We start from the raw sequence: 12746 nt of genomic DNA, 5'->3' as shown, positions 1-12746 counted from the left end.
TCGTGTAGTGGAGTTTGCATCCCTTCCTGCACTAAAGCATTTACTTTCTTTCAGTTTTCCATAGCAGTGTTAATAGATGAATTTTAATGAACAGGATTTAATGCGTGACCCTAATTTACTATGTTCATTACAAATTATATTACGTATTTTAGGCAAAGTGCAGCTACACTGGAAAAGTTGTTACCCCCAAAGTCTAAAGAATTGTGGTCAAAACGTGGAAAAGTTGACTTAATAATTCTCATGGATTGGACGTCAAAACATTCAGCTCTCAACGAGGACAGTAAGTTGAAGATCCTGAAAGACACATTGATAAAGGTATGAAAATGTTAATTTATGCAGTGTCACTTTTTTGCATGAATTCATGATTCAACAAAATTGTAATAGAAATTTTAGCACACTGTCTGCAGGAAAGAAAGTACTTATTTTGCTTTATTTGTACCGAATTTAGAAATTCATTTTAAGACCATTGTGCAACAGTGTAGCTGTGCATATATATCTGTGTTTGTGTGTGTGTGTGTGTGTGTGGGGGGGGGGGGGGAGAGAGAGAGAGAGAGAGAGAGAGAGAGAGAGAGAGAGAGAGAGAGAGAGAGAGAGATCAAAATAAATTTTCTGACTGATCCAAATTAATATTTGTCATAGGAATATTATAGTGCTCAAAAAATGCACATACCTCTGTCATAGATACGACATTCCATATTCAATTAAAATTAAAGTTACAGTTATCTGTGTTGTTAAAGGGTACAGTGTTACATTGCTTTAAACACAGTGTGGAAGTTACTGTATGCTATGTCACAACTATATGCTCTATAAATTCTGTATCACTGAGTAAACAACTGTAGTGTTTCTAATGGAAAGGTTAAACTGCTTGTTTTGCTAGGGTTTTCATCTTAAGGGGAAGTTTATTTAAATGTTTGCTCATACAGAGTTGAGATATCTTAGCTTTGAAGTTATATTTTGTTTAAATACTGATCATTTACATTCAGCTCCTGTAAATGCCCTGAAAGTCCCTCGATGTCTCAGAACGTGTCCTACCAACCGATCCCTTCTTCTAGTCAAGTTGTGCCTCAAGCTCCTCTTCTCCCCAATTCTATTCAATACCTCCTTATTAGTTATGTGATCTACCCATCTAATCTTCAGCATTCTGCTGTAGCACCACATTTCGAAAGCTTCTATTCTCTTCTTGTCTAAACTATTTATCATCCACATTTCACTTCCGTACATGGCTACACTCCATACAAATACTTTCAGAAACGACTTCCTGACATTTAAATCTATACTCGATGTTAACAAATTTTTCTTCTTCAGAAATGCTTTCCTTGCCGTTGCCAGTCTACATTTTATATCCTATCTACTTCGACCATCATCAGTTGTTTTGCTCCCCAAATAGCAAAACTCCTTTACTACTTTAAGTGTCTCATTTCCTAATCTAATTCCCTCAGCATCACCTGACTTAATTCGACTACATTCCATTATCCTCGTTTTGCTTTTGTTGATGTTCATCTTATACCCTCCAACTAACCCAGCAGCTTGAAAATTGCAAAGATATAACAACAAATAAACAAAGCATGCATCATCAAAGTAAAATGACAGTACTACCAAAATAAACAAAAATATAACTAAATTGCAGATAATAATTGACTTACCCTCATACAAACTGAAGTGACGTGACAGTTGCCTCAAATTTATTATGTAGTTGAGAAAGTTGAAACTTTGCACTTTGTTTGTTTTATATCCTTTTGCCTTTCAAGTTTAAATCATTACATTTATGAAGGACTTAATGGGTACTACTTGTCCACACGTAATTTAATTAACTGCAGGATGTGGCATCGGTCTGTGAGAAAATCTGTGTTTTGTTAGGAGTTGCCTCAACAACTAGAACACTGTCCATTGTTGCACCACTGAACATTGTGCATGACATTGGAGGAACCACCAACCAGACATAATTTTTTCCACAAACAAAAGTCACATCCTGCTATAAAGAAAAATGCTAATCATTAATATTGAAACACCAAAAAAGATAGTAAATAATGAAATTTTACTTACTGTACCTGTAAAATATAGTAGGAAGAATATGTGGTAAAATTTGCAGGCAACTCAGGGGTGTACAGGCTGCGAAATTTAATACTCAGAAATGCCACTTCTGGCAGCAACAATGATTGTAACATGGCTGAGCCCAGAGTCAAACTGAGCTTGCTTGAATGATACAGGTATGTCATTCCATGCTGCTTCAACCCCTATGCCAAAGCTCATCAATCCTAATAGCTGGCGATTTGTGGTATGCCAGTATTCAGCTAAGACAAGAGCAGAGCAGATGTTTTCAGTGGGTGAGAAGTCTGGATAACATGCTGGCCAGGGCAGCAATAGAACACCCTCTGTATTGAGTTAGGCAGGACACCATGTGAGTTAGGCAGGTCACCATGAGTGAGTTGAGGTGTTGCTTTATCATGTTTAAAGATAGTGTCAAAGACTTGTAAAAGATAGAGACCAGCCACCAGTCTTAATGTGTCAGAAATGTAATGATGCTGTCCAAATTAACAGCTGTATGATCGTGTTGAATACCCAATGGCTACACAATCATGTTGTATTCCCAATGGTTCCCTGTACCATCAGGACTTGTTCTGGACCCATATCACATACAGTCGTGGAATATTTGTTCTCCCCAGGTACGTCCTTGATATACGAGGTGTGGCTAGAAAAAAACCGGACTAGTACTGGTGAAACAATAAAACGAATGCAATAAGGCTGAAAGTCGCGTGGCCTGTCACGTGACTCTCGCTCCGCCTACTGCTCGAGTTTCATCTGCCTCCTGCACTCAGTCTGCCCGTGGCGTCTGTTTTAAGTAGTTGACGTTTTGTCTGTGCGTCGGAAAATGTTGAGTGTACAGAAAGAGCAGCGTATTAACATCAAATTTTGTTTCAAACTAGGAAAATCTGCAAGTGAAACGTTTGTAATGTTACAACAAGTGTACGGCGATGATTGTTTATCGTGAACACAAGTGTTTGAGTGGTTTAAACGATTTAAAGATGGCCACGAAGACACCAGTGATGACACTCGCACTGGCCGACCATTGTCAGCAAAAACTGATGCAAACATTGAAAAAATTGGTAAACTTGTTCCTTGTCAACTCCTGTTAACTCAGGCACTGCTCTGATTGTTAAACGGCGATCTTGTCGAACAAGTTTACCAATTTTTTCAATGTTTGCATCAGTTTTTGCTGACAATGGTCTGCCAGTGCGAGTGTCATCACTGGTGTCTTCGCGGCCATCTTTAAATCATTTAAACCACTCAAACACTTGTGTTCGCGATAAACAATCATCGCCGTACACTTGTTGTAACATTACAAACGTTTCACTTGCAGATTTTCCTAGTTTGAAACAAAATTTGATGTTAACACGCTGTTCTTTCTGTACACTCAACATTTTCCGACGCACAGACAAAACGTCAACTACTTAAAACAGACGCCACGGGCAGACTGAGTGCAGGAGGCAGATGAAACTCGAGCAGTAGGCGGAGCGAGAGTCACGTGACAGGCTATGCGACTTTCAGCCTTATTGCATTCGTTTTATTGTTTCACCAGTACTAGTCCGGTTTCTTTCTAGCCACACCTCGTACCTCTTTGTATGGACATGTCAATAGAATCTGCGGTTATGGTTGCTCTGCTGACAGTCCACAGTGCTTCATTTTTCTTCACACTTTCAGTACAGATACTTGTAGTGCTGCAAACAGTTCCATTTCCTGATTGAAGGTGTGTGACGTAGCTTCTTATGCAATAAAATTGTCCAGTAGCATCCAACTCAAATACACCACAACATTATTAATAGAAATTTTTTCACAGGTTACATCTCTTTGAAATTATTTGCTGGAGTTTTTGTATATTTGGAGTTTCAGTCTCTCACTTACTCACAGAACTAGTGAGATTGTACATTCTACCATATGGAATGTAGAAAGACCCTGTAAAGTCTGTCTGGTTGAAGGTTATTATATTTAATGGTGTAGCTGTTATTGGCTTCTTTGAATATGTCAAATAAGAGGTTTGAACAGTCTTCGTCAAAGAATCTCTGCTATGTGAAGACGGTGCTGGTCTGCACAGTATTTTTAAACTGACATAATGTTTCTATTTTTTACACAAAAAATGAACTTCAGTAGATCACTGGAATCCACTTGTGTAGTGTAACGCCTAGCATCTATGCTTACTAATTCACATTTGTGGCACAAAAATTATACACAGTCTAAGTTATCCTTCCAAGACTAACTTGAAACTATGTGTCCCTAAATGTGCTGGCCACAACAGCACTACCAAAAATAGTGGGTGGGTGTTACCAATTAATACAGCCCATGTCTGTGGTTCATGTTGCATTAATTTTTGGTGATTAAGAAGGAAAATTGCAAATTTTTATATTTACAACACCTGCTAATCGATTTTAAAAGAATGTTGTTGAACTTTGTTCATCATGCTTGGATTCTATTTATTTGTGAATTGCTTGGAACCCAGTTGTTGTGATTATGTAGTTCTTTCGGTGTGATGACTGCCTACACTTATGCAAATATCTTTGAATAGAAGTTTTCTAACTTAAAGATGCATTCTGTACTGGTATGTTTGAACCCAAAATTTACTAAAATGCATATTTGCACTTTGCCTTAAGAGTGAGGGAGCTGGAAGTATAATGGTGAGGAAATAGGTAACTTAAAACTGAAATATTGCTCTGCACTGGACTTGTCACTCAGCTGTGGAGAGCTTCATTGTTATATTATTCAAACTAGTCTAAAAATAGTGTCACTCTCCTAAGAAGTGGCTCATTATAAAGACATTATGAGCAGCATATCATGAGAAGCTGTATCACATGAATGTTGTAAGGTTTATCAAACATATACAATAAAAAGTCAAACTGAAGATAAAAGAAGAATATATTGAGACAGCACACCTATTCACAGAAATCATTTAGAATAGTCAAGACCATTTATTCATGCATTCATCGTGTTCCATCAATGTTACCGAGAAGGTGAAGCTTTAGGGATGTGTAACGAATCAGGGTATTAACAAGAGACAAAGAAATCATTAAATTTAATTTGTATATCTGAACTAAAACTATTTCTCGTCACTAAGGAAAAGTAAACCACAAGAACGCATGAAAAAATCACAAAAACACTCTGTCAGTTTGGAATAATTCATTGTCGATACCAGCACTCTTGGCGGCTGACACGGAAAGCCAACTGTCAGTTGTGCTGTAACAACACTTGTATGTACACATTCGCGCACAAGACACAACTCGATGCTGTCCTGCACTATACTGCGAGAGAATTGAAGCTCTATTGCTGCACCATCCCGATAGCACACCAGGAAGTGTACTCGCCGTCCAGATCTTGTTGTGTGTGTCAACAGTGTTTCTGTGATGGGTGGTGAGATGATGTTGATGCTGGTGCTGGCATTGATACTGGCAAGTGTGGTCATGGGCCATTGGATTGTTGATTATCATGTGAAATGTACACTGGCTTTACCCGGTCTGTTGAGGCTGTAGTAGGCTTGTCATTTACCAATATCTTGAACTTATGTTTGCTTTGTTGCAATACCCTGTGGGGGCCAGTGAAGGTCTGACGGCGCCTGTGAGAAGCATGATTTGAGTGCAGTTCAGTAGCTCCTAATTCACGTGGATAGCAGGGATGCCATGCCTTGAAGCTTGGTGTGGGCATAATTGGGTGACATGCTCCCTTAGTTGGCATATGAAGTCACTGTGATAGAGACCAGGTAACTGCAATGGTTGCGCTTCTGCAACCTCTCGAGCTAGGCGCAGGGTTTTGCACTAAACAAGTTCTGCTGTTGACATATCTAAATCAGGTTTATGTGTCATCCGGAAGCCTAGTAATATCATTTACCAATGCTGTCGTCCAATCTAACTGTTGGTTAATGATTGCTGCATAGAGCGAGTGATGCCAATACTCAATCAGACCATTACTGGCTAGGTAGTAACTGGTGGTCCTATAGTGCGCTGTGCTGCAGAACTTTGTTAGTAGGGAGAACAGGTCTGACTTAAATTGGCGACCGAGGTCGTTCGTCATGTGCAGTGGACAACCAAAGTGAGAAATCCAACTTGATGTGAAGGCAGATGCCAATGTTTCTGAGGATATGTTGTCCACCATGGTTGTTTCAGGCTAGCATGTAAGATGATCAACCATGACAAGGATGTATAGTTGTCCATTGAAAGAAGGTAGTTTTGAAGCTCTTGATTAGATTTCTGTGCCTCAGTGAGTCGGACGAAATCCATAGTGCTTGAGCTGTTCAGAATTCTATAGATGTGAGACAGGCAATCGGTCACCGCATTTTCAATACCCGACTTCCATCTAACACCTGTTTTAATAGCGTTATGAAACTGAGTTGTCATTCTGGTGAGGTGAGCAGTTATTTGTTCTGCTGGAATGCATATGTCAGTGAATTGTGGTCTGTAAAAATTATGAACTTCCTAGCTTCCAGTTGTGGGCGTAAGTATTTTATTGCCTCATATAGTGTGAGGGGTTCCCAATCATAAATGCTCAACTGCTGCTGAGATGACAACAGCTTATGGAAGTAGAAGACTGAAGATTCACACTTGCCCTCATATAACTGCTGTAGAGCGACCCTGATTTTTGTTTGACATCCATCGACCACCAGTGCAAGGGGTGCTTCTAATTCTGGATGAGTCAGGAGTGCTGCATTCTGCTGTGCTACACTTCGCTGCTTCAAAGGCTGAACTCGTGGCATAAGTCCACTGAATGGGTGAAGTGTCCTTGGTTTTCACTGTGGTGAGTGCTGTTGTAAGATGTTCTTGTTATGCCACTGAGTGTGGCACGTGTCGGCAGTAGAAATTCATCATGCTGAGAAAAAGTTGTAACACATGTACTGTGCACGGGGGCATGATCTGCCAAATGGCTTCTACCTTTTCAGGTGGGGGAAGTGAGCCCTAGTATGAAACTTGGTACCCTTAAAAAATCGATCTGTGGTTGTCCAAAAAACACACTTGGCTGTGTTCAGTACCATGCCATATTTGTTTAACTGTTCCAGGACTTGTATCAGGTGTTGCTCATGTTGCTCTACAGTTGACAAGAAGATGAGAATGTCGTCTTCAGTATGCGAAACAGAAGGGTAGCCCTGTAGCAGCACATCAACAGTAAACTGCTGCCATGTTTGTGCGGCATTTCACAAGCCAAATGATATACCGTATTTACTCGAATCTAAGCCGCACTTTTTTTCCGGTTTTTCTAATCCAAAAAACCGCCTGCGTCTTAGAATCGAGTGCAAACCAAGCGGAAGTTCTGAAAAATGTTGGTGGGTGCCACCACAACTAACTTCTGCCGTCGAATATATGTAGCGCTACACAGGCATGCTTTGTAGGCACAAAGATAAATACTGGCACCAAATCCTCTGCGTCAGTAAATAAATTTAAAAAAAGGTGGAAGACGAGCTTTTCTCTCTGCCTCGAGTTTCGACCACTGCATTTTCATACATTATACAATGAAGTAAATATAAATTCCGTATTGTTCATCTTCGAATGTAGCAGCATTTCAAGGTACTACGAAAATCCGACTGGCAAGACTGTTTGGGATGTTTGTCAACATGGCCAACTCTACGTTCTGAATTTTTTCCTACCTGTGAGAAGAGATGGTTGCTAATAGGAACTTATATGAATTGTGAATCACATGCAGTATTTTCTTCACCATAAGAATAATACGAATATAAACATTTTGCCATGTATTGTTACGTGTTTGCTGCTATCTCATTTAAATCCTGTCTGCCTAATAAACTACGAAACTAGAGTGAGACAACAGCAAACGCGGAAGAATATACATGTCATGTCATGTTTATATTCGTATTATTCTTATGCCTAATAGTGATACAGTCAGAAATGAAGCACAGCAATTGACTAGATTTTTAAATCTAAGATGACTCTAATTTCTGTGCAGAATGTAATGTACTAAAGAGGCGCCTGCAAAGATTTTCAAATGGAGAAAAATTTTCGCTAAACTCTCGTTCAGAACATCTTCTATCATATGCAGTGTATTATTTGGTTCTTGTTGATCTTATCAAAGAAAACAGCAGTGTAAGTAACAACAAATAGCAGTCTCTTGCCATTGTTTCGCTAATGAGATGGTTCTTCTCTCCTTTTTTTTTTTTTGCCATGCCACGAGCGGCGACATGCTGTAAACACGCACTATCAGAATGCGACAAACAATGCATGACACAGTACAGTAATGCATTTTCAGCTTAAGAGTGACGTAAACACATATAACAAAGAAAACGGCGCTTATCAGATCAAAGAAAAATAAGCAATCAATTCAAACCAGACGAAGCACGTGAAAAAGGGAGGGTACCCGCATAAATACGGGCGGAGCGCCTGACGCATAGCAGTGGCTACCTGGTAAAGTTTAACTGCTAAGATTACGACTCGAACCAAACTACTGTAGCTGTATTGTCATTCATTCGACCTAAATTGTGTCTCATATTACAATGGACCAACTTTGTTTCGATTTGGAGATGCGGCCTAAAACTTTTCTCTCCCCTTGAATTTAGAGTCTCAAATTTCAGTTACGGCTTAGATTCGGGAAAATTTTTTTTCCTTGATTTTGAGTCTCATTTTTCAGGTGCAGCTTAGATTCGAGTGCGGCTTAGATTCGAGTAAATACGGTATACAGACTCTCGAACAATCAAAATAGGGTGGTGATTGTGGTTTTTGGATTGTTTTTCTCCACTACAGGTATCACCGTAGCACTCTCCAGTACACTAAAAATTGTCACAGCGCATAAGACATAGTCTAATTCCACAGTAGAGGAACAGAATACTGATCTGGAACCAGCTGAGCACTTAGGGCACTGTAATGCCCACACAAACACCATGGACTATCTTTCTTTGGCTCAAGATACAATGGAGAGAACCATGGACTCTTGGATGTCCATATAATTCTCTCTCTGCATGATGTTAAATTCTGCCTGATCATTAACCAGTCTGGGACTGTACATTGTGGTCAGCAAGAAACTGGCGGGCTCTCTGTGGTCTTGATATGATGTACAGAATCATGACATACCGCTTTCAGTGCTCCTGGGGGTCATGTCAAGGCTGGGAACCATTGTAGTAGACATGCGTACTCCCCAACATTCACATGCACAACTTTGGGTGAGTGCACCACTGCGCAGCAATGGAAGCCCAAAGTCACTGGGCCGTTCACTGAGGACAGACGGAATAAGGTTTCTGGTCTATGACAACATAGGAGTCTCCAGGAAAAAATATAAAATTGAGCCAGTATCCACTAGATATTTGTTGCCCAACTTCCCATCATTGATAAAAAGGAGCTGAAATGGCACTTGGCAGTCAGAGGCAGCACCTACGTCTGAAGCCACCAGCATTTGGGTACGTGCATGGTGATAAGAGCTTGTGTGCCTGGTCACTAAATCATCTGTCATACCAGCAGACTGAGAGCTGTTCTTGTCTGGATGTCGACAAGGTAGTGGAAGAACAACTTCCAGACACCCTGCTGTATCGGTCTCTATTGCTGCTGCTGTTCACCGAGATAGCAGCTTGTTGATCTGCTTAGTGAGGTCCTTGACCTCAGCTACCAGATATCATAGGCCTTGATATGTCACAGGTGGTGAACCATACAGGGTGGAGAACATAGTTGACGGTACTGGATTATTTGACATTGTTGGCACCTTGTTATACATAGCGACTGATGCACCAGTTGATGCAGGAACTGTAGTGGGCACTATCCTGTTGGCCTAGTTGGCCACTGCATTCAAAGGCATCTTTGTATGTGATGCTATTGTGGCTTTCAACCGTGGTGCCAAGCAGCTGCTCCATAACGTTCACAAAAGGTTGTCTGGCTTGGATCCAGTGTGCTTCGCAATTGCCATAAAAGTTGTGAAGGTTTTCAGTCTCCTATATCCTCTTGTGTTTACACTTGCTGGAGGCATTCTTCTTGTGACATGGAAATCTGACGTATCAATTCTGATTTTAACTTTTCACACGCATGGGCTCCGGGTGGTGCGATGATCATGTCTTCCACTTTAGCAGTGTAATGATGCTTCAGCTGACACATGACCTTTGTCAATTTAGTGGAGTCTGCCATAATACCCGCATAGAGCAAACTGGCTTCCACCTGCGTGAACCATAGCACTGGGTTGTGTGGCCAGAATTGAGGCAAATGCACTGCTAATTGTGAAACTGACAGAATTCTCACTTCCGATGAATCTTCCATATCAGATCTGGTGTGGTCGCACCTCCTGTGTCACAGGCTAGATCAAATTGGCGTCACCACTGTGATTGTACTGCTAGATTCATCGTCAACTGATTCATTATCTAGCCTGTAGGTGTGTGAAACGACATAACTGTGTATGCGAACCTTCTCTTTACTATGTTCACAACTCTTTACAAGGAAATAACAAGCTCGTGGCTTGATGACACACAATGTTAGTGTAGATAAAATGTATCTGAACTAAGACTGTTTCTTGTTGATAAGAAAAATAACAATACAAGAACACGTATAAAAATCATAAAAACACTCTGACAGCTTGGAATAATCCACCTTTGATACCAGCACCCCTGGCAGCTGACACAGAAAGCCAATTGACAGCTATGCCATAATGATTTTTGTGCATATACATTCATGGACATATGACAACTTGACACCACACTGCACTACTCTGCTAGAGAACTGAAGCTCGGTCACTGCAACTTTTCTACCATCTAAATTTAATCGAGTAAATTGGTAAGAAAGGTACTACTATGAAAAAACCTGCACCCTCCTCAGTTTTTCTTATAGGTTCAATTTAACTGCTATTAGTAGCTTAATATCTACTAGATTACAATGGTATTTTGTGGGGAAAATATTTTTGCATCTATAAATACTGAATCCTATTTACATTACATTATTACATCTCATACAGCTTTATAACAGACACTGTTACTTGGTATGAAAATAACAGAAATTATAAATCCTTGACTCAGGATACTCAGATAATTTGTAGAAAGAGTATTTAATGAGATATTTTTTCAATTTTCTTTTGAACTGATAGGGATTCCCATTTCTTGCTTTATGTTAGACGGGAGCTTGTTGGACAGCTTACCACCAGAGTACATAATTCCATTCTGAACCCTGGACAAGGATAAGTCTACGTGGAAATTATTTTTGTGTCTTGAATTGTGACTGTGTGTATCACAGTACAGTTAAAAACTTACTGCAAAGTAGAAATCAAAATATTGTGAGGAGTCTGTTCGATATCTGGATGTCATCATTTAAACAAGAGGAGGGGGAGAAAGAATATATGATATGAAAATTGCCCTGTGGGCAAGAAAGAGGTTTCTCTTCAATGACTCATACTTGTACATGTGGAGTTGAGCTTATTGCATCTGATGGGAGGCTATTATTGAAATGTTACCACAACTCCTTGAAGTAGTTAGCTTTGGGGTATAGAAGCTTCAGCATGACTTATTTATACTTATTTTTATCCATAAATACTATTTGTTCATGTGAATGAAAAATAAGTATCTGCTGAGTTCTTGTTTAATTTTTTTTATTTAGTGGGATCCAGATACAAAGTACAAACATGAACCTGTCATACTGGAAGGAGGATACAGTGACTGGTTGGACAGATATCCTATGTATACAACAAACAGCCATGTTGTTGCACCAGTGTCTGCTAATCCCAATGATTTGTTTGAACTATTGGGTAAGGTAACTTATCTCTAGTTTGAAAACATAATATTTTAAAAATCTGCAAATGTGTCTCGTATATTTTTAGTGGCAGTTTGTTAAAATTGTGAACCTGCTAGATGTTTTTACAAAGTTTTTTTAAAAATAATTTCAGCTTAATGTACTGACAAGGACAAATGCTTCTGAGAAAGATTCAACAACTTCCCCCGTAATACTGTAACAATAGCTGATTTCAGTAGGTGATTTCAGTTTGCTAGCAGTGAACTGAAAGGGACATGAATTTAATCCACTTGGAAAGAACAGTGATGCTTCAAGTGATATTGTACGGAATTATTGAATAAAAAGTATTTTGAACAGTTAAGCATTCCATTTGCAATACTAATATCTTAGAACCTCTAGCAGCAAGCATATCAGAACTGCTAGCTGAAGTTAAGACTATTGTGAGGCACACAGAAAGAGTATGTTTTGTGCAGATAATGAAGCGTGGAGAGGATCCACCATGATTAAAAGTTGCTACAAAAGCAAAAGAATCTAACTTGTAGGAAGTCATAATACAAAAGCTGACTGAAGTTAAAATAACCAAAAGGGCAATTATGTGAGCAGCATTTGTTGAATTTTTAAGAATATTTAAAAAAGCTGGGATATTTTGATTCCTTGTAAAGTCACCTACCAGACCAAAATCATGTATTCAGTCACTTCTAGATCATACTGCCTTTGACACAGAAAATGTTATAGTGAAGGCCAAAATATTAATTTCAGTCTTCTGTCCTTCCATCACAGCTACAGTGCCAGCTTTTATTCATTTCGTTAGTGCAGAAATGACATGATGACAGGAAATCACTATGTGCATCCACCTCTGTAATGCAGTGCATTTCGGCAGTGCACACTGTCCCGGCTTGCGTACACTGTTCAGTTTGTCGACGGGCCTTGAAAGGTCATTTCAAGTTTAGACCACATGCACGCTGCCACTTCACAATAAGAAGAGTTGCCAACATGGGAACTTGCCTGCCATATTAGGGTGCACTGCAGTAACATTATTCAAACATTCAACTACTACTCTGTAACACATACCAT

The 12746-nt window shown here is 39.6% G+C and overlaps 1 protein-coding gene across 1 annotated transcript in view; it reads left to right on the top strand.

The window, feature by feature from the left end:
* LOC124757567 (ubiquitin carboxyl-terminal hydrolase 8-like) overlaps positions 1 to 12746 on the top strand; it is a gene marked incomplete at both ends in the record, with an annotated part of 115452 nt that overhangs the window by 77573 nt on the left and 25133 nt on the right. Inside the window, 2 exons of the mRNA XM_047249068.1 lie at positions 153 to 315; positions 11541 to 11688. Of these exons, the coding sequence (XP_047105024.1) occupies positions 153 to 315; positions 11541 to 11688 (311 nt within the window). The remainder of the gene's footprint in view (positions 1 to 152; positions 316 to 11540; positions 11689 to 12746) is intronic.

This window comes from Schistocerca piceifrons, unplaced genomic scaffold (genome assembly GCF_021461385.2).
Source record: "Schistocerca piceifrons isolate TAMUIC-IGC-003096 unplaced genomic scaffold, iqSchPice1.1 HiC_scaffold_551, whole genome shotgun sequence".
Classification (NCBI taxonomy): Eukaryota; Metazoa; Arthropoda; class Insecta; order Orthoptera; family Acrididae; genus Schistocerca; species Schistocerca piceifrons.
This window is presented reverse-complemented; position numbering and strand designations above follow the sequence as displayed.